Source organism: Chelmon rostratus, chromosome 2 (assembly GCF_017976325.1).
Source record: "Chelmon rostratus isolate fCheRos1 chromosome 2, fCheRos1.pri, whole genome shotgun sequence".
NCBI lineage: Eukaryota > Metazoa > Chordata > Actinopteri > Chaetodontiformes > Chaetodontidae > Chelmon > Chelmon rostratus.
The window spans coordinates 189,005-211,094 of NC_055659.1; the positions used below are offsets into that span (position 1 = coordinate 189,005).

At 46.3% G+C, this 22,090-nt stretch overlaps 2 protein-coding genes across 9 annotated transcripts in view; both read right to left on the reverse strand.

Annotated features, from left to right (window-relative positions):
• Window positions 1-3,639, reverse strand: part of LOC121615517 (potassium voltage-gated channel subfamily KQT member 2) — a 30,001-nt gene extending 26,362 nt beyond the window's left edge. For both annotated transcript variants that reach the window (XM_041949896.1, XM_041949904.1), the window contains exons 1-2: window positions 3,037-3,639; window positions 431-581 (exon numbers count right to left, since the gene is read on the reverse strand). In XM_041949896.1, coding sequence (XP_041805830.1) covers window positions 431-581; window positions 3,037-3,169 — 284 coding nt within the window. In that variant the 5' untranslated portion in view covers window positions 3,170-3,639. The remainder of the gene's footprint in view (window positions 1-430; window positions 582-3,036) is intronic.
• Window positions 3,640-3,820: 181 nt separating this feature from the next.
• ralgapb (Ral GTPase activating protein non-catalytic subunit beta) overlaps window positions 3,821-22,090 on the reverse strand; it is a 34,658-nt gene continuing 16,388 nt past the window's right edge. For 2 of the 7 annotated variants that reach the window (XM_041949857.1, XM_041949850.1), the window contains exons 17-33: window positions 18,615-18,664; window positions 17,240-17,309; window positions 16,991-17,124; window positions 16,709-16,891; window positions 16,310-16,458; window positions 15,861-16,030; window positions 15,474-15,577; window positions 15,197-15,352; window positions 14,812-15,024; window positions 14,572-14,730; window positions 14,251-14,374; window positions 14,037-14,156; window positions 13,730-13,824; window positions 13,510-13,612; window positions 13,066-13,123; window positions 12,053-12,192; window positions 3,823-4,223 (exon numbers count right to left, since the gene is read on the reverse strand). In XM_041949857.1, the coding sequence (XP_041805791.1) occupies window positions 4,051-4,223; window positions 12,053-12,192; window positions 13,066-13,123; window positions 13,510-13,612; window positions 13,730-13,824; window positions 14,037-14,156; window positions 14,251-14,374; window positions 14,572-14,730; window positions 14,812-15,024; window positions 15,197-15,352; window positions 15,474-15,577; window positions 15,861-16,030; window positions 16,310-16,458; window positions 16,709-16,891; window positions 16,991-17,124; window positions 17,240-17,309; window positions 18,615-18,664 (2,201 nt within the window). In that variant the 3' untranslated portion in view covers window positions 3,823-4,050. Of the gene's footprint in view, window positions 4,224-5,979; window positions 6,360-12,052; window positions 12,193-13,065; window positions 13,124-13,509; window positions 13,613-13,729; window positions 13,825-14,036; window positions 14,157-14,250; window positions 14,375-14,571; window positions 14,731-14,811; window positions 15,025-15,196; window positions 15,353-15,473; window positions 15,578-15,860; window positions 16,031-16,309; window positions 16,459-16,708; window positions 16,892-16,990; window positions 17,125-17,239; window positions 17,310-18,614; window positions 18,665-22,090 lie in introns of those variants that run through there. The other 5 variants (XM_041949828.1, XM_041949819.1, XM_041949842.1 and 2 more) reach the window with 5 other exon arrangements.

Here is a 22,090-nt window from a genome sequence, read left to right on the forward strand (position 1 = left end):
TGCTGAATTAGCTGTTAGCAGGTCCTGCTAGCAGTGCACTCACGGATGTACAGGTCGACTCTGTTCTGACAGTCCTCTCAGAAAGCTCCGAGCTTATCTGAAAACTGTAGCAAGGAGTTGTAGCTGGAGACAGACCCAAGTCATCACTGCTGCTGTCAGATATCTGAGTGTTTCCATCATCTCTGCTGTCTGTGTTATTGTGGTGGTGGGAGATGGACCACAACCATCATCCCTGAACCATCCGATCTTTAGAGTTTCATTCAGCGTCTGGAGAAGATCTCTCCTGTTCTTTCCATCATTACTCATCTGCTTCAGAATCAGGTGTATATTCATGTAGACAGGCAGGTGTATATTCAGGTAGACAGGCAGGTGTATATTCATGTAGACAGGCAGGTGTATATTCAGGTGTGATCGATGTACAGGAACTTACACGTAGGCGTGGTAGATGAAGGCCCATCCTCGGGGTCTCTCCAGGACGTTGTAGAGGAAGTTCTGCAGTCGTCTGTAGAAAGCGTTTCGTTTTGGAGGTTTCTTTCCTCCAGAGACGCTGCTGCGCTGCCGCCGAGGACCCTCCTCCCCACCTGAACACAGGTATATATTCACTGACTCATTATAGTGTTCACACTGACCCTGACTGCCAAACTGTTCCTGCTGTCAGCCTGAAGTCATAAATCTCATACGAGACCTAAACATTGTGTTAGTCACACTTCGACTCGCCTTCCCTTTCATTTCAGCTGCTTTCAGCTCGGACACTGATGTGTCACATGGTTCCACCTCGACCCTTTCGAAAGGAAACACAGGTTGCAAATGTAACGATGGATGAAATGTGTCTGCAAGATTGAAAAAAAAATGCTGTTCTGTCATCAGAGTCTTCAGTTGTTCCCCAAATACACAAAATTAATACAAAGAATTTATTTATAGTTTTACAACCTATACCTACCTGGGCCTATCTCTGTCTCTGCTGTTAAATGTGTTTTTACACAGAAATGTAGGCCACACACCATCTGAATCTGCTCTGTCGTATTTAACAGGTGGTGAGTATTGATTAATGGTTAATCATGTTAAAGTACAAAGTGCTGCCACTGTAATCAGCTACACTCTTTACTACCTAGTCTGAGCAGCAACACGCTGGACGACCAGCTGCTGATGGCTTTACTGACAGCTCAGCTAAAACGTCAGCTGGGGAGGCTGAAGGGTCAGCTGGCGGACAGAGGCAGAGAGCAGCTGAAAGGTTAGATGGTTACAGGTTAACTGACAGCTAATCTGCATGCTAACATTGTAGCATCACACTGTGGAGAAGGAGGCACGTTAACATCAGCGATGTCTCTCCAGAATGACTCAGCACACCTTCAATGTCTCATCGACCGAAACTGTGAGTCAGGGACACTTCACAAGTGTCACTGAGTGAGTGGCTCACTGCTGTCCACTGCTGTCCACTGACGTCCACTGCTGTCCACTGACGTCCACTGACGTCCGATATGTCAGGCTTGATACACACAGTTCTGATAGTCGATGCATTCAGTCAGGTGTGTGGGGTTGAGACACTCACACTTTGACAGACGCTTGTTTTAGTCATGTGTCTGTGCTCTTGCTAACTTCAACTGGGCACCGGTGAGTCCAGCCTCCTTTAAACAGTCTTGTATCATGGATGAAGTCAGAAAAGTGATTTATTTATTCTTATTCTGAAGATGTTTATGAAAGTGTTTTCTAACTGACAGGTTTTTTTTTGCTTTAATGTATCATCATGAAGTAAATGTTGATTCCACTATAATAACCAAAGAATGATGATATCAGCCTTACTTTCACCTGCTCTGCCACCAGGTATGATCACCTGGAACATGAAAGCCGACTGGTGATCCAGTCTGGCTGGATCCGTCATGTCTCCGTTACACAGTGAATGAATGAATGAACCCACACTTCTTCTCCTCCTCCACCCCCCCACATCCACACCGACCCCCGCCGTAGTCACGTTTGTCCAGCAAAGTACAAATGATGTTACCTCTCCAGGTAAAACGTGCTTCTTTCGTGTCTCTCATTTCAAAGTGTTGCTGATAGACTCTTCATGGACATTTGGAAACAAATGCAGTGCTTCGTGTGTTGATGGTAGTTGCTGCTGTGAGGAAAATGGAAAGCAGTTCGTCTTGGTGACAGTGGCGCCAACAGCAGTACTACTTGGAAACAGTAGGGGGCGCTGACTGTGGTTTAAATAGACACTAAAGTCTGAAAGCTGATGAACTTTCAGGCTTTCCCATTAATTACCTGTTTGTCCCTCCAACAGTTTCATAATGAACTTCTGAAAATAACCTAAAAGATCTCTCCTGTTGTGTTTTACAGGTTGCTTCATCTCTCACTCCCACTCAGGTGGCCCCTCCCCCAGCTGTACACACTCACACTTCAGTCCTAGTGAGGACCCTCATTGACATGATGCATTTCCTGAGCCTTCCTCTAAACCCTTAAACCCAAGTCTGAACCCACAAACAGCCTGTAAGGTTATGAGGACGGGCCAAGCTGTCCTCACTGTGTTGGTAAAACGCTTGGTCTGGTTCTCTGGTTCTTGGTCTGGTTCTCTGGTTCTCTGGTTCTGGTCCAGCCCTAGAGACTGTACAGATCGCTGCTCCACCCTGCATTCAGTGCTGGTTTTGATCTCAACATGAGGTTTAGTGAACTAGTCATTAGATTAACATTAAGATTCCAACTGCAGTAAATAAAACCTGACAGCCACGAGCCAATCACATTAAAGCACATGTCTTGCATGTTGTCAGTAAATATTTCCTCTTTTCACTAAACCCGCTAAAAAAAGCTTCAGTTGTTTTTGGTTTTTTGAATCGTCCACAGTGAAGCTGATCCGGAAATGATCCGGGATCTGGTTCTTATGTTTACATTAAATCATCAGATGAACCTGCTGATGATGTGAGATGCTTCCGCGCGCGCGCGCGCGCGCGCGCACGCACACACACACACACACACACCAATAACCGTGGAGGTAATTGTCTCCGGTAATTAACGCCCATGAACGGACAGCTGTTGTCTGTTTACCTGCTATGAGCAGAGCTCCGTCCCTGCTGGACTCGGTCCCCCCAGCCTCCAGACCCACGAAGCCGACCTTTAGCTTCTTCTGGTCGGCCTGCGCTCCGGGGAACACCCCGCCGTTCCGGGATTTTTGCACCATGACGGAGACGCGACCCGCACCGACCTGCCGATCTACTGCCACCGCGCAGACAGAGCGCCGAGGCCGGCCAGGCCCGGCGGGAGCATCGCTGCTGCGGATCGGAGGAAGAGGAGGAGAGGAACAGAAGGGGAGAGGGATGGAGGAAGATGAAACCCGCAGAGAGACAGACGGCTGCAGATAGGATGGGCTGATCCGCAGTTTTTTTTCTCCTCACGGACTTCCCGCACTGAGAGGAAATGGAATGACGTCACCGGCGGTTACTAATCAAACTCGTGTTTAAAAAAGCCACTGATCAGGTGATCAGTTCGATCAGGGACAAGAAACAGACAGCAGAAAGATCAATGTCCGTCACCATGGTAAACGGATAATCTGAAGGTGGTAACCGTGACAACAGAGGGAGAGACAGGTGGGCTTTAAAATGCAGCAACCCAAATACAACACAGGAGGGGTGGGAAGAGAAGGAGGAGAGGAGGAAAGGAGAGCTGAGGAGGAGGAGAGGGGCCCCAGGAGAGAAGCAAGAGGAGGAGGGGAGGACGATGATGATGAGGGGGAGGGGGGAGCAGGATTTTGTCCGTTTTGATTGGCTCATTCAAATGTATAAATGTGCATGTGTGATGGTTTGTTATGAGAAACAACTTATGACATCAGTCACCAGTGGACCAATCAGCTGGGAGATGTGAGGTTTTTACAGGACACAGTGAGCAGGGAGTGCACACACACACACACAGTTTATTAAACCTGCAGCTTACATCATCAGTCAGGTGACATCATCACACAGTGACACTTGTAACTTTTCATTTAAACTAGCTGGCAGCCACCGTTAATGTGATGAGTTCAAACTACACAATGTTAAAGCTGTCAGGTTGCCATGGTGACAGGGGTCAGGGGTCCTGGAACAGGCTGGAGTAGAAGGTAGGTTCAGAGCGGTGGCTGCGGTAGCGATGGATGATGTCACTGATCATGTGCTTCCTTCTGACATGGGGTGGAGGGGCGGAATCACTCTCCAACCGTCGCCGATGGCAACAGTTGATCACCATCTCTCTAACCAGGAAACCTGGAGACAGACAGGACAATCTTTCTGTTACTGTTTCATCATGAAAACTGTGACGATGAAGAGGAAAACTGACTGAAATCTTCTGAATCATCTTCAAGTGCCAACGCCTGGAGCTAGCAGCAGGCTACGGCTGTAGGAGGACACGAGCACCAGAGGGTAGCGATCCTCAGCATGGTTCAGTGAGGTGGTGGACAGTTCTGAGTCCTGCACATTGTCGTCCCCCCAAGCTTCACAGTATAGACCAACATTCAATCAATTTAGTCACACACCCGAAAAACAGTAGATCTTTGAACTTTCATTGCTCTGATGACCACACTGTGTAATAATCCCCCCTCCCTCTAAATTAGACAGGGTTTCTCTGTAGAGGTGAAAGACTTTACCAAACACAGCTCCTCTTACAGCTTGTCACGATACGATGTGTTTAGATTTTGTTAAGTTAAATTTTTTTAATTTTGTTTTAGACCTGTCCAATGCCACATTTCATACCTGTACAACCCGGCTGCTCTGGCATTCAGAAGACCTGAAGACCAGAAGGCTTCGCAGAGCCCGTTTGAGTGATGTTAGACAACGTGGTGACAGCTGTGAAACGCTCCCGGTCATGGGAGTCATCCTTCAGCACGGTGCTGAACGACACTGGTCTATGGAGATCAGACCAGTGTCTCCAGCCGATGAGCCAGAGACCTCCAAAACATCCCGAATCAAAGTGACGTTGTCACTAATGAGCCTGCGGGGCACACAGTAGGTCCGGTCAGTGTGGATGACAGAGGCCATCACCTCTCTGAGTCTGGTGCTCAGGGCCTTGGACAGCAGAGAAACTGGTCTCCAGTTCTTGATCTCCTGCAGGTCTCCCTTCCTCGGCAGTAAGGTGATGACCGCCCTCCTGCAGCTCAGAGGCAGTTGTCTGTCTCTCTGTTTGAGACCACCTCCAACAGGTCTTCCCCCAACACCTGCGTGATGAAGCAGGATGAGGCTCCTGGTGGTTTCTGTCCACCTCTGGAATCACCACCCAAAAACAAATACTTGTGGTGTCACATAGGACATCCAGGACTGCTAGTCTGTCCAGCCTGAACATTCAGAAACATTAGCCCTGTCGGGGCCCCCCGCTCCTCTCTGGACAGGTTTCTGATGTAGCGGAAGGTGCTGTCTTTGAGAAGACCTGCCTGCAGTGATCTTTTTGGCCAGATTAACCAGCGGGAGAACAGGAGTGAAGGTGTCCTGGATCACCACCCCTGACTCCACCACCTCACTGACTTTATCGGTGCTATCGAGGAAGATCACAACGGCGCCATTCATGCGGGAGGCAGACTTCACGCTGCCGCAGCCCCCCACCTGTCCCACCGCTAAACTGGCCTCCTCCACCGAGCAGCTCACTGTGTCACAGCATGACGGCGAGTCAGCTTCTCAAACTCTGCACCACCCTCCACGACGGGCATACTGCCCAACAGAGCAGGTAGCCTCGCTACCAAACACCACACACCTGATCTACAGTCAGATACACCTGAGATAAACCGTGAACCAATAATCAAGGTGAATAAACACCGAAAGCACAGAGAAAAAGGTAGAAAACTCACTCTCACCGAAGCACACGCCACAACTCCACACTCGACTCACTCCACCATCCACTCAGAGAGAGAGAGAGAGAGAGAGAGAGAGAGACAGAGAGAGAGAGAGAGAGACAGAGAGAGAGAGAGAGAGACAGAGAGAGAGAGAGAGAGACAGAGAGAGACAGACAGACAGACAGAGAATTGAATTTTTAACAATACTTTATTTAAAATTCAAAGTGTTACAAAACAACAAATATAAACAACATCAAAACCAACACAGTCAGTAAAAAACCAGGATTCACAGAATCCAGATCATCCCAGTACTCGGCCAAAGATCAGCTCCTCATCCACAACACAGCAAAGCACGTCTTTATAACACCACACACTGTTAAACCTGTCCACATCCTTCATCATCCGGTAATAGTTAAAATCTATTTTTAAACGAGCTTTCAACATTTTCACAAATACAAGTGCAGCATCATCGTCCACAGCTTTCTCCATTCTGTTCCTTCTGCTCAGGTACACGGCCATCTTTGACATCCCCAGGATGAAATTGAAAAGCTGGCATTTCTCTTTGTTTTTGTGCGAGTACCTGTAACCCAGAATGAACATGTGTTTAGAGAAAACCTCCCCGAACAGACCGAACATTTCTTCCAGCATCGTGAACAGCGGCAGCAGTCGACGACACTCCATAAAACAGTGAAACACAGTCTCACGCTGAGCGCAGAACGGACAGTCGTAGCTAACATCAGAGTTAATGACAGAGACGAACGCGTTAACAGCCACAATCCCATGTAAAACCCTCCACTGCAGGTCAGCAGCTCTTTTCAACAGTGGTGGTTTATACAGCGCTCTCCATTCAGGTCCAGCACCGTCACTCAGACCTAAGTGAGCTCTCCATGGGGTGTCAGTTTTACCATTTAATTTGTCCCTGTGCAAGACCTTGACAAACATGTTGTACACCAGTTTTCTGTGTCTGTGTGACAACGAGATCTCAGAAGTGTTCCCGCTTTTTAAAAGAGGTCCTGAACAGTCTTTAAAATCTGGGGAAATGTTTACAGATGGGAAAACATCGCTCTCATCGGGTTTAACAGAACCATCACAATACTGAACCAGCAGAGTCCGTTCACTGTCTGTCAGAGCAGCTCTCCATTTACTGAGCAGCAGACCGATGACACGGGTCAATCCCACCTCCAGACGGGACGCCACAGCAGCTGCATTGTCCATGTTTGCACCTGCAAGCCGAACCACCTGTTTCAGTGTCACCACTTTAGACCTGCAGAAACGCCCGAGCAGAGTCGGCCCCACCTGACAGGCTGTGCTGAACCGGGTACCATGTAAGACCAGTTCCTGGAGCAGCCAGAACAAAGAGTTGTGGGACCCCCGTCTCTCTTTTTTCAAAAAGTCCCACACCTTAAACAATCCTCGGTAGAATTCCGGTAGTCCAGTGTATTTAGTGTGCTTTACATCCATCAGGAACAACAATCTGTCCAGTCCCAGTCCTCCTAGCTGGCTCAAAATGGTGCAAGCCAGTGGTCTCCACACTAAATCAGCAGGACCCCACAGAAACCTTTGTAAAAACTGGAGACGGAAGGTGGCTCCTCTGCTGCCCAGGTGGATCAGACCCTGTCCTCCTTCGTCCCTTGGCAGATAGAGCACACTCTGAGGCACCCAGTGCAGTCTGTCCCAGAAGAAATCCACAAGAAGAGCCTGGATTTTTGACAGCAGGTCTGGCGGGGGGTCGACACATGAAAGGCGGTGCCATAAAGTGGATGATACTAAGTTGTTGGTAATGAGGACTCTACCTCTGTACGACATTTTTTTAAGAATCCAGCTCCACCTTGCCAGGTGACCTTTGACCTTATCAAACACATTTTCCCAGTTTTTAAGGACAAAAGTTGGCTCACCTAAAAACACTCCAAGATATTTTAGCCCCCCCGTTTTCCAGATCAACCCCCCAGGCAAACTGAGCTTGTTCTCCTTTTCACCTCCAACACTGAGAGCTTCACTTTTGTCCCAGTTAACTTTTGCAGATGAAATTGACCCAAACTGGGTGATGACCTTTACCAGCACATCAACATCCTGCTGACTGTCCACCAGAACGACCAAATCATCTGCATAAGCTGACAGTTTTAACGGGACATTACAACCTGGAACAGTCAGGCCCTGAAGATCAGATCTAAGTCTGTGCAACAAAGGCTCAAAGGCTAAAGAATATAACATACCAGAGAGGGCGCAGCCTTGTCTGACTCCCCTTTGGATCTGAAAAGGAGCGCTGAGACCACCATTAATTTTTAGCACACTCTGAATGTCACAATATAAGACCCTAATTTTTTCAATAAAAGCAGGAGTAAAACCAAAGGCACTCAGAGTTTGCCATAAATAATCATGTTCGACACGGTCAAAAGCTTTTTCTTGATCGATCGAGATGACACCAGCTTTGAGGCCAAACAGCTTACAGATCTCTAAAAAGTCTCGAATAAGAATGATGTTGTCAGAAACCAACCTGCCAGGTACACAGTAGGTCTGGTCACAGTGAATAACTTGTTCCATCACTTTGCTCAGCCTGGTCGCGAGCACTTTGGAGAGGAGCTTATAGTCTGTACAGAGCAGTGACACCGGCCTCCAGTTCTTAATGAGCCGCAGGTCACCTTTCTTAGGCAGCAACGTAAGGACTGCTCTCCTGCAGCTCAGTGGCAGATGCCCTCCAGCGAGACTGTCGCTCAGGACTGCCAGCAGATCCCCCCCAACCACTGACCAGAAGGACTTGTAAAAGTCAACAGGTAGACCGTCTATTCCTGGAGCCTTTCCACTCTGCATGCTCTGCAGGGCAGTATAGAGTTCATCAGATGAGAGAGCTGCTTCCAGCTCTACCTGACTCTGCTGGTCTACCTGAGGAAGACCAGTATAAAAACTGTTGGACACTGCCTGGTCCCCTCGGTGCTCACACTGAAACAACTTTCTGTAAAAACTGACTGCATGTTGACAGACTGCAGCGTGGTCAGTCAGCACCTGGCCAGTGTCAGACTTCAGGCTGTGGATGAACCTCTTCTGTCCATTCTTACGCTCCAGACCAAAAAAGAAGTGCGATGGAACATCCATGAGAGTGATATGTTGAAACCGGGACCTAACCAGAGCCCCCTGAGCTGAAGTACCCAGCAGGTTGGTTAAAGCGGACTTTTTTACTTCGAGAGTCTCGATGTGGCATCTGTCTCCTGTGGCCTCAGCTAAACTCTGGAGTTCCTCTACTTCAGACTCCAGAGCCTTCACCGAACTCATCAAGGTCTTTGTGACATTCCCAGTGTATTGCTGACACAGCTGTTTAATTTGAGTTTTTCCAAAATCCCACCACTGTTGTAGAGACGCAAACTCAGATTTCAAACTTTGGTGTTTTTTCCAAAAAAAGACAAATGTGTCTTTGAAGTTTTTGTCCTCCAGTAAAATCGTGTTAAAATGCCAGTAAGCACTGCTGGGTTTTACATGCTTTATAAAAACTGAGGCTGTTACAAGTGAGTGATCAGAAAAACCAACAGGACCGATAAAACAATTTTTAAATACATTAAAATGATGTTTAAAACAATAAATACGATCAAGCCGGGCCATAGACAGCAGGTTGTCTTTCACATGTGTCCAAGTGTACTGTCTGTGTTTGTCATGAAATCTCCTCCACACGTCACACAACTCATGAGCCTCGACAAGACGAAGCAGACGACCGCGAGAGGCGGCGTGAGGTTCTGCGTGGTTCCTGTCCAACCGACTGTCCACAGTGCAGTTAAAATCTCCACCGAGAAATAAATACTCTTCACTGTTGCATTTCCCAATCACTTCATTTAAAACATCCAGAAAGACGAGTCTCTCCACTCCTACGACTGGCGCATAGATATTAACAAAAACCATGTTTATGTTCTCAAACACTGCTCTCACTGTTAACAGACGACCTTTGATGACTTCTTCAGTTTCTACTGACTGAGGAACAAAATCTCTGGAGAAGAGAATTCCAACCCCACAGCTGCTGCTGGTTTTATGACTTAGAAAGGTTTGACCAGTCCATTCTGTCCTCCAGTCAGCCTCATTATCAGATGTGCTGTGTGTCTCTTGTACCAAAAGAACATCAAGTTTTTTTAGAGAACAAAGCTTGAAAAGAGAAGCTCTTTTCCCATCATCCCTTGCTCCATTTAAGTTCAAGCTTCCTATTTTTATTTCCCTCATAGAGCAGAAAAGAAGCTGAAAACAAAAAACAAAAAAACAGAGAAGGGATGAGTTGGCAAATCTACTAGACGTCTTCATTGTCCTCTAACCGTTTTTTGACCTTCTGGACTAGTTTTTTTAGACGATATGTCTCCTGGTCAGTGAAGGATTTCTCCCCCACACCACCAGGACTTCTCAGAAAAGTCCTCACTGAATCAATAAAGAGTTGTAGATCTGGAAACACTTTGCCCACTTTCACATTTCTGGCTCCCTTAGTGTCCTGCAGGAACTTCTTAATACTCGTTAAAGAGTAGTCGCTCTGCTTGTGAGGCCACATCTGAGAGGACGCCAGAGAGTCCAGATCACTGTCCTCATCACCTCCACTACCATCTGACTGCAGACTCTGACTCTGAAGGGAAACGATCTTCACTTTACTGGATGACTGACAGGTGTCCTCGGTTTTCCTCTTCTTCTCATTTTCTTTGGAAAACTCTTCAACAACCAGCATCTCACTTCCTTCCTGCACAACACACTCTTCTGCTTCCTTGATGGCAGTCTGTGTGACCCCTGTGTCACACTGAGGACTGTCAGTGTGAAACTGATCCACAAGATCCACCACAGCTCCACCACCAGAATCCAGATCAGTAGCACCACCAGAATCCAGACTAGAAACACCATCAGAAACCAGACCAGCATCGCCACCCGAACTCAGACCGGCAGCCCCACCCAAACCCAGACCATGAGCGCCAACAGAACCCAGACCAGCACCACCACCAGGACACCGAGCAGCACCACCTTCACCACCAGAACCTTGACCAAAACCATCTTTTTTACCAGAGCCCAGAGCAGCAGGCCCTTTCCCACCAGACAGCAGATTTGCAGCACTTTTCCCAGCAGAATCCTGACTAGCAGCACTTTTATCCACACCACGCACAACAGCAGAATCTGGACCTGGAGATACCAGACCAGCAGCATTCAAACCAGGAGAAAACTGACCAGTGGCAGCCAGCTCAGTGGCTTGAGACTCAGTTTCAGACTGTAGTGAAATCTTTGAATTCTCCTTGGTTAAACTCTGTGGACCCTCCTGTACTGAACTCTGTGGACCCTCCTGTACTGGACTCTGTGGACCTTGCTGTTCGGGGGTCGGTGGTGCAGTCTCATTAGCCTCAGCAGATAATTTCTCAGGACAGGAACGGATGAGGTGTCCGTCCATCCCACAGCCAAAACATTTCATTTTCTCTGAACTTGCATAAACTGTGTAATCAAAGTCATCCACTCTAAACTTCAGCATCAGGTTTAACTCCTCAGTGTTGTTCTTCAGGACCATGAAAACCTGCCTCCTGAAGGAAACCACATGTTTCAGGAGTGGAGACTTACAGCCCAGAGGGATCAATTTTATGGGGGACATTAACTGTCCATGTCTGGACAGTTCTTTCTTAAGCACGTCGTTACTTATGAAGGGAGGGACTTTGGACAAAATGATCTTTTTTGCCGGATTAACCAGCGGCACCACCTGAACGAAAGTGTCCTGAATCACTAAGCCCTGCTCGACAACCAGGTGGACTTTGTCGATGCTGTCCAGAAAAATAACGACACCATTGTTCATCCTGGATGCGGACTTGACGCTGTCGTAACCGACAATTTCACCGACCGCCAAACTGCACTCCTCCACAGAACAGCTGACGGTCGGACAGAGTTTCACTCCATGCCGGCGCGTGAGCTTCTCCAGCCCCGCGCCGCCGACTCCGGGAGTCGGCATGACTCCCAGCCGGACCGCCAAAAACCAGAAATGAACCACTAAACACCACAACTATGAAACTATATCAATACAAACCAACAATAATCAATAGAAAGATAGAAAAGGTAGAAAACACACTCACTACTTCTTCCGCTCGCTTCCACGCTCACTCCACGCTCACGCATGCGCTCAGACAGAGATAGAGAGAGAGAGTGTGAGAGAGAGAGCGAGAGAGAGAGTGTGAGATAGACAGAGAGAGAGAGAGAGAGTGTGTGTGAGAGAGAGAGAGACAGAGAGAGAGAGAGAGAGAGAGAGAGAGTGTGAGAGAGAGAGAGAGACAGACAGACAGACAGACATACCCAGTGACCTCTTGCTGACCACACTCCCATTGACCAATGGGACACTGAAACTGAACTTGCTGTTGGTGTTTCCATGCAAACGAATCCTGTAGAGTCCAGATTTCAGAGGGTGTATGAAGACCAGCTGGATGTTTGACACACTGATAGACAGACAGACAGACAGACAGACATTATTAAGGCTGAAGCAGTTTGTAACTGCGGACAGCAGATTCATCCCAGGTCTCTAAAACTGCCTCATGTCTCCCTCACTTTCGTCTCAGTCCATCCCAGATCACAGCTGGATCAGATGATCACAGCTGGATCGGCTGTCGGCTGTAGAGACTTTGTGTCAGCACATGTGTTTCCTGTCTGTTACCTGTTGAACAAACACCTGCACATGAAGAACAACCTGTCGTCCAGGAACCAAGGCTACTGGCAGAATGTTTTTACATTGTGTTTTCATTATTTCTATCTGTATTTATTGATATTCTGTGTGTGAACTCATTGTTTAATAACCAGAATATGATCATGGAGTCATTTTAACGGTGGAAATTATTTATCAGGCTAAATGTTTCAGGGAAATTGGAATAATGTAACATATGAAACCTGACACTCGTTAGCTTCACATGTAAAAAGTGTTTCCTGCTGACAGACAGACTCTCCTGCTGTCTCTGACTTTAACTGGATCCATAAAAAAATTAATTATGGAAATGACAGATCAGGAAATCGGGGTCCTTTTGTGGTTCAGTAAACACAGATGTGACATGGTGGAGAATCAGGAAACAAATCAAACACTGGACTTTAATCTGTTATCGTCTTCTCTCTCGTTTGAAGTTTCAGTGATGATGTGATGATCAGTCCGATCAGCTGCAGCGCCCGATCAATGACTGATATCCAACAAAGGGGAGTGTCGGCTGGTCACGTAAACGCCCCTCAGAGCATAACTAAGAGCCTGCAGATGGCCTTCAAAGTGAGGAGGCAGGAAATCAGAGACCTGGGATGGATGGGATGGATCCGACCTCCGTGTGTTTTACCTGGTTGGTGTTTCTGTCTTCGTGTCTTGGGACAGCAGGTCAGACAGAGGGAAACTCTCTGAAACACAAAGTCGTTCTGTCACTGCAGAAAAATACTTCAGATGAAGACCTGTTCCAGTCCTCAGTCTCTGGTGCTTGGACCCAACGAGCATCGTTTTATTTTTATTTTAAAATAACAACATTCAGATTTTCATTGACTTCAGCTTTAATTCTCAACGTAACCTTTTGCCAGTGGGGAGAACAAACAGCTGATCTCATCTGGCTGAAAAGTACTGTATGTAGTACCAGTTAGAAGAAACACTACTAAAGTTAGCAGTAATTGTACTGACATGCAGTTAATAGTGGTACTGTAGGTAGTAATTATACTGTTGATATAAAGTAATTAGTAGTTTTATACAAACAAACTTGATATATACATGTAATTATTATTGTAAAGTTACTTACCAATATCCTCAAAGTGTTCTACCCAGACTATCAGGAGTTTAGATTCAGAGCTGACCAATGACGACGCAAAATGAAAAGACTTTGTGTCTTTTGCTGGAGAACTCTGGACAGACAGACAGACAGACAGACAGACAGGTCAGAGAGAGACAGACAGATAAACAGAGCTGCAGACAGACAGACAAGATGAGAACGCTTTTATTTTGAAGGTCTGTACTGGGACCTGGGGCACGCTGTTTTTCCTGAGCTCAGAGGGACTGTGCCTGTTGGACGGTGGCTCAGTCAGAGCTTCCTCTGAACTCTTCAGCCTCTCAACCACTTTAATCAAAAAGAAAAGGACGAATTTAACTGAGCAGAAGGAAATATGTTCAGTTTCACACACTTTACACTCTGACATACATGTTCTCATCCTGACGAAGGAGAATATTTAACACGTTAGACACTGCTGAGATGTTTTCTTCAGTTTATTCACTTCAGTGATGTCACGTTTTCTGGCTGTGACATCAGGATTTAAATCATCAGACACTGACTGTGTGAGGATGATGATGGGACGATGAAGGTGATCTCTGTCAGAGCGTCGACATACATCAGGACAAACCTCTCTCCGTTAAACACCCCCCCTCCACTGTCACCCAGCACCGCTGAGAATTCTAGGAGAGAGAAAACAACCAATGAGCTTCAGGGAGACTCAGGTAACCTCTGCCCCCCCTGACAGCGTCATGTGGTTAAAATCAGTGCACTTACCTAAACTGCTGGTACTGACTCCACCCACCTGTCGTCGCCCCGCCTCGACCGGCTGACCGAGAGACGACAGGAAGTCCAGGAAGTGAGGTGGGACACTGCAGCTGGACTCCATGTTCCTCAGAATCTACAAAGACACAGACAGGTTAAAGACAGACACAGGTCAATGAGTGAGACAGGAAGGAGAAGGAGAGGGGGGGGTACTATGTTCTATAGCTGTGACATCATACACAGGAACTGCTTCGATTGGGTGGTTCGAACAGCGTAGATGATACATATAGAGACAGTTGAGACAGGTAGTCAGACGGACAGGTGTGCAGTGACCTCTGTAGCTGTCTTCTGTCCTGCCCTCATGTAGAAGATGAAGGTGGAGTCACAGTGTCTGGACGGCAGCTGGTCCAAACATCTCAGACGCTCCAAGAAACCTGGAAGAGACGAGTCCAGAGAAACCAGCTGAGCCGGGACGCTGCTGGTGCCTGGATCCTACAGAGGGACAGGGGAGACAGGTGACCAAAGACAAGTCTAGATGGATCAATAAATCAGTCTCCTTCTTGTCCTTGGTACCTTCAGGGTCTCAGGTGTCAGCAGGCCCAGGTGGGACAAGAAGAGTCGTGCCGTTTGGAAGTTGGTGGCGGGGGGGGGCGGCCTGCATGTTGTCATTACAGCTGACCGTCTGCTCACCCGCGGCTGAGCTTCGATCTGTTGCTGCCCCCTAAATGCTGCTTGCAGACGCTCCAGCTGCTGCTGCATCTGTGAGAGAAGGAATTTGATCCACACCTGAGCAGGTGTCAATCATTTATCAGCAAGACAACTGAGTGAAAAGAAGACACAACCGATCCCTGAGGAACACTGGAGGTGATGTGCACAGGTAAAGAAATGACATCGTCCAGTTGTTTCAAAGGCAGAATGAACATTCAGCAGGATCCGCACCTGTTGACCCGGTCCTCACCTCCTCGGGAACTGTCCTGTGCAGAGCTGGAACACTCAGATCTGCTTTGACTGAAGGAATTCTGTCAATGTCTTCAGGACACAGCTGATGTTTGACACCACATCGCATCCTAGCATCTTCCTGAGCTATACCGCTGTGCTCTGGGATCAGGGTTTGCTGCAGTTGACCAACAGACAGGAGAGATAAAACACTGATCTAAAGCCTGTGAAACACAGTAAGTTTACCAGTTGTATCATTACATCTGTTATTGTATTCGGTCAGTGATGTCAGTGGTCACCTGTGAGTGTGTCCGTCCCTCTCTGGGCTGCCGGTGGAGCTGTAGAGTCCAGGTGCGACGTCCTGACGGTCCTCTGACCAGCACTCTGAGTGACGGACACAACCCTGCACACACAAATCAGTAAATATGATCAAATAATTACAAACATTAAGATTTCTATCTTCACAGCTGAAAGCATTAGTTCATTCAAGAATGTATCAGAAACAACGTCAAGAACCAAATGATGAGTCATGAGGAGTTAATTCAGCCTCTCACATCGTTATCTGGTTCATTTGATTAAAGGAGAGGGAGTCTGGATTTGTGTTTCATTTGTACTGTTTTTACGTTTCATTGTGTTCCTGCTGTGTCGGGGTCGGGTTTCTCATGGTTCAGTGAGTCAGGACTAACCCTCTTCAGGCCCTTGTGGTTGTTCCAGCGTGGCCATGATCACTGAGCTGTCCACCACAAAATATCTGAACTTCTTCACGCTGCTGTCGCTCATAGTGTAGCAACCAATCAGAGCGTCCTCATCCGGGAGGCCTCCGAGGAAGGGGAAAGTCCCTGAAACCTGCATGATACTGACATATGAATCAGACTTGTGTTAAGCCGGACAGACGCTGCCCAGGCCCGATTTCATCCCCCCTACTGGTCGACCTGGACTCGTTTTAGAGTCAGGATGAAACACAAACAGTCTTTCTATAATTCAGCAAATAAATTCTTTATCTGTAACTAACACACACTGGCTGTGCTGGATGTGATTACTTCAGTCATGAAAAACAATCCGGTATTCCTTCATTTTAAAAAAAATCTGCTTTATTAAAATCTACGAAGTTTACAGGTGTGCTTGTTTTGCTCACCAGGTCAGCGTGGCCTCGGCTGCCTCCTTCACCCTCAGAGAGGCTGGGTTCAGTTTTTTCTCTTCTTTACAGGTCACTTCCTGTTCCTGTGTGGACTTACTGCCTGAAATCCCCAATTCCACAATCTCCAGGACCTCCAACAAACACTCCTGAAAACACACAAATGACACAAACAACACAGGTATGCTGTATCACACACAAACACACACACATACAGTGTGTATATACTGTATCACACACAAACACACACACATACAGTGTGTATATACTGTACATACAGCACACACGAGTTACCTGGCACTGAGTAACCTGGTGGACAGTTACCTGCCGGTTAGTTACCTGTTGGACAGCTACCTGCCGGTTAGTTACCTGTTGGACAGCTACCTGCCGGTTAGTTACCTGCTGGTCGAGTATGGCAGGGTGTTGAGTTAACCAGACGTTCAGACAGTAGAAAGCAGCGACGATGATGGAGTGCAGATCTCTGGAGTGAAGTGGAGGAGGACGACTGCACTGAAACACGATGTAACTACAGATTGAAGTGAGTGCTCGCCTCCTTTCGCTCTCCTCGACACTCACCTCCACCTGCAAGAGTACAGGAGAGGCTCGCATGAAGGTTAACAGGCAGTTTAAGATGTGTGTGTGTGTGTGTGTGTGTGTGTGTGTGTGTGTGTGTGTGTCCACCTTGGCCAGTCCTCCCAGTACTTCCAGTGCAGAAAGACAAACCGCTGAGTCATTTCTCCACTGAGCCGTCAGACGCTGAGTCAGCAGGCGAACAAACTGAACCCAAAGGCTCCCTGCTGTGTCTGATGGGATGGCTGGTTACCATGGCAACACACAAACACACACAGTTGCCCCCGTTGTACTCAATCATATGACATGTTAATTTTAACAAAACATTAAAAGTCAGACAAACAATCCACTCGTTATTACTACTGGTACTTCTGTTTGCACCGGTTCCACAGGTTCCCCCGGTCTGCCCAGGTCTGCTGGCTCCATCACACTGGATAATAAAAGCAGATGCAGTGTTTTATTTTTCCTTAATAATAAAAGGATATCCAGAGTAACAGTATTACAGTTTTTCTCCATCGCTTTGCTGCTTTTCTCACATCACTCTTAAAATTTCCACAACAGTTCGTGCAAACTGCAAAACCGGATGGATAACCTGCAAAAGCACATCACTCGCTAAAAAAGGATAATCCATCCTTCAAAAGCGAGTATTTATGTCAACGAACCTGCCAGTGTCATCAAAATGAGAAGTCTCGACACCATGTTTTCATTCTGACAGTTTGTTCTCTCAGTGTTTCCAAAAAAGGTCAGAACTCGGTGACACTACCTGAAAATACTCAGACAGCACTGAACACTACTTGTACAGCCACTGAAAACAACAGTACAGTTACACGTTGCTGTAGTTAGAGGAGTCAGTGAGTACAAGACGTTTCACGTTTTTACTGTAGATGTTCTTTGTAATTCTGCAGCATCGTGCAAAAGAAAAATACTCTGCAGTCACTTATTTAGGACAAACAGAAGAAACACTGTTTGGAAGAGCTGTGCACTAATGTGAACAGTATAACAGCTCATATTGTAACTGAACGAACGTAAATCATTCTGACACATCCAGACGTTCCTGTCTGTCTGGACATGTAAGACATTTCCAGGAAAAACTGATAAAAAAAAGGTTAAAATTTGCTTCACAGAATTTGATAACTAGTTCAACAATTGTGTATGTAATGACTCAAACGATAAAATGAAGACTTTTAGTTTAGTTTAGTTTAGTTAGTCCATGTGTACAGTTCATTTTGACTGACGTGACATCAGCAACTGATGTTTAAAACAGCAGGTTGTATGAAAGCACTGAAACATGTCCAAAAACATGTGCAGCTGCTTCAGAAGAAGGAGGAATCACTACTATGATGTGAAGAAATGACTAAATGTTGTGTTGAACTAATTGTTGTGAGAATTTTCATTCTGATCTGAGAAAAGCACCAAAGCGACTGAGAAACACTGTAAGTCATGTTGGCGCCCCCTGCAGGCTGATTTCTCCTCTATTTCAATCTGATTCAGATGAACAGTGAACTTCGTCTGTGGAAGATGAATCAGAGTGCAGTGAGGATCATTTTGAAAATGAAAACACAACAAACAGCATAAAATATACGTCTTCTTGTCTGTGTCGATGTGATTCATGGATGTTCCCTCAAAACAGGCAGAATACAAGATTCAACATTTTAACGGTTTTATAAGAATTTCTGTGTTTAATGACATTCAGAGTTATTTTTCTGTCTTCATGTGTGGATGTAAGTAAACTCACCTGCTGGGTTTGTCCTGCGGCCAAATCCTGAATCGTGCTCAACATGGCCACTAAATAAAACATCAGTTTAACAGAAATTATTCAGGCTGTGTGAAACAGAAACTGAAAGTGATGATTGGCAAAACATAAATTCCATATTTAATTGAAAATAGCACAAAGTCAAACAACTTTATTCAAACGTATTGCTGCATCAAATTCTAAATGAGAATATCATTTCAAAAACAGTTTCAACATATGACAGGTTGGTTGATGTGGTTAACAAATTAGTGCTGAAGCAAACTATGTTATTAGATTCTTTACAGCAGCCACAGTTTGACTTGATGGCAGCTTTGCACACTGCGAATATTCTCTCAGCAGCTTCATGAGGTCATTACCTGGACTGTGACTGAGGTGTTTGAGACCGTCAGCTGTGTTGCACAGAGGTAGTATTGGTATGCAGTAAAGAGACCTGTTCAAATACTGCAGGAATCCAGATAATGGCAAGAACCACTCAGCTATGTAAAGAGAAATGACGTCCATCATCACATTAAGAGTTCAAACTGCAGACACGTCTCAACGTCAACTGGTGGAGGAGACTGTGTGAATGGTCAAACTGCTGGAAGGAAACCAAGACTAAGGGAGACCAACCATAAGAAGAGAACTGCTTGAAACAAGAACCACGAGGAATGCACATCGGACCAGTGCAGACCTGGACTCTGGTCTGATGAGTCCAGATCTGAGCTGTTTTGTTTCAGCAGCAGGAGGAGGAGGTGTGATAGTCAGGGGGGCTTTACCGGTGACACAATCAAAGTCAACATTTAGGTCATTGTGTTGATTTCACCACATGTACAGGCCTACAGAGACATATTTATCACAAACCCACAGTGTGTGCAAAAATATAAAGAACTGAATTCAGACAAAACTGAAGTTATCGTATTTGGGCCTAAACACCTTAGAAACTCACTATCCGATGAGACAGTAACTATGGATGGCATAGCGCTGGCCCCCAGTACAACAGACAGGAATCTGGGGGTCATGTTTGATCAGGATGTGTCATTTAACTCCCACGTAAAACAAATTTCAAGGAGCGCCTTTTCCACCTACATAACATTGTAAAAATCAGACACTTCCTGTCTCAAAAACGATGGAAAACTAGTCCACCATTTGTTACTTCCAGGCTGGATTATTGCAGTCCCTTATTATCAGGTGTCCCAGTTCGTGGCTAAATACTCTCCAACTAATCCAGAATGCTGCAGCACATGTTCTGACAAAAACCAGGAAAAGAGACCATGTTTCTCCGATATTAGCTGCTCAGCACTGAAATCCACAACAGAATTTAAAATTCTTCTCCTTACAAAGCATTTAATGGTCAGGCACCATCTTATCTTCAAGAGCTCATAGCACCCTGTTACCCCAGTAGAACATCGCGATCACAGAATGCAGGTTTACTGATGGTTCCTCTAAAACTAGAATGGGAGCCAGAGCCTTTAGTTATTAAGCTCCTCTATTGTGGAGGTCCGAATGGGGAGCGGCTGAACCTGGACTACTGATTACACCTGCCGAACGTCCACATCCAACTTTAATTATCTATGCTACCATTATTATTAGATCATTAGTGTTGTACTATGTTCATTTACTATCTGCTATTAATATGTTAATACATCACATACAGAAAAATATCACACAGGCACATACCATGCTATATGTACTGTGTATACCTATAAATCTATTACAGCTGTCAAAACTGGGATTTCTGTCCAACCCCAAACCTCCCTCTCTCTCTCTCTCTCTGTCTCTGTCTCTCTCTCTCTCACCCAACCGGTCGAAGCAGATGGTCCTGGTTCTGTTCGAGGTTTCTGCCTCCTAAAAGGACGTTTTTCCTCACCACTGTCTCCAGGTGTTTGCTCATGAGGGAATCGTTTGGTCTCTGTAGATAAAGAGTTTGGTCTGTACCTGCTCTACATGTAAAGTGTCCTGAGACGACTTCGGTTGTGATTTGGTGCGATATAAATAAAACTGAACTGAATTGAATTGAATTGAATTGAAGAGGTTTTTAGATCTGGGGACAAAATGAGCTGAGGAGGGTGCAGAGGGAGCTGGATGGAGCACCTTCAAAGGAACAATGCCAGAGGGGTCTGGTGAGACCTGCAAACCATCGCAGACCACAACAGTGATAGTGGGAGGGGCAAAGAATCTGGAGACAGGGAATGCAGGCAAATGAACTGAATCCGTTTTTTAACAGGTTTGATTCTACGTCCGTTCCCTCCCCCACCCAGGAAGGAACTAATGACAATGAGGGCTACTGGCCCTGATGGCATCAGCTCCAGACTGCGCAGGGACTGTGAGGATCAGATCTGTGGGGTCGTTCTGCACATCTTCCACATGAGCCTCAGTCTGGAGGGAGTTCCAGCCCAGTGGAGAACTTCCTGTGTGGTTCCAGTTTGAAAAACTTCATCCCAGAGAGCCCAACTACTCTTTTCTTTTGGCAAAGTCTTCCTCTTGAAAATGACCATGGGTGGCAGTTTAAGACCATTAGCCTGGCAGCCGAGAACTACAGTGAAGAATGACTTCTCAGTCCCTGTGGTGCGTACTGGTCCCTGCTTTCTAGACAGTACGGTTCACGGAAATGTCAAAGGTGAGGGGGACCTCGTCCATGTTGGTGATGTGTTCTGGCCGGATCTTCTTTTTGGTGACCTAGTTCTTGCAGTAGGCATCTTTTCTTTGTAATCCTTTGGCAGTTGCTGCGAGATGGAGAGATTACACCAAGAAGGACCTCCTCGTAAGTCGTTGATCTCCGTGTCACGTGCAAGCGCTGTTGCGTTGTGTCGAATAGTGACTGTAGACACATTTCTACCTGCTGCTCTCTGTTCAATAAGGCACTGTTCAATTTTGTCCTCTAACTGTGGCCATCTCGTTTTGTTCCCTCTGAAACTCTTTTGGTCTTCTTTACTTGCCGTCTTCTTGCTTCCTCGACTTCTGTACCATTGTTTTATTATCGTTGAATTCTCTCGCAGCTGCTCTATTCCCATGTTCTAATGCGTGAATGACAGCCTTGAGTTTGAAATCCACTTCGTAAGCATGTCTCTTAACAGGTGCCATTCTGGGGTCCTTCTACACACACCTTAATACCACATTACTGGTATGTTGAAGCACAGCACGCATTACTCCGCGAGGCTCCACACAACGGTAGCCGTAATGCTCCGCTAATCCATCAGGCGGTGCAGCTCCGTAGCATACCAAAGTTGTACTAAAACATTCTGACAGAGTGTACCACATAAAATCAGTTTGAGGTCAGTGAGCACAACCAGAATTAATACATGAGGCTCACCGGATTATAAGGCACACTGTCGATTTTTGAGAAAATGAAATGATCTTAAGTGCGCCTTACAGCCCGAAAAATATGGTACACATGGTAAACATCTGACAATTAGGAGAAGACGCTGGGTACATTATATCAAAGTGACTCTCAGCAGCTCATGGGATACATCTAAACATCA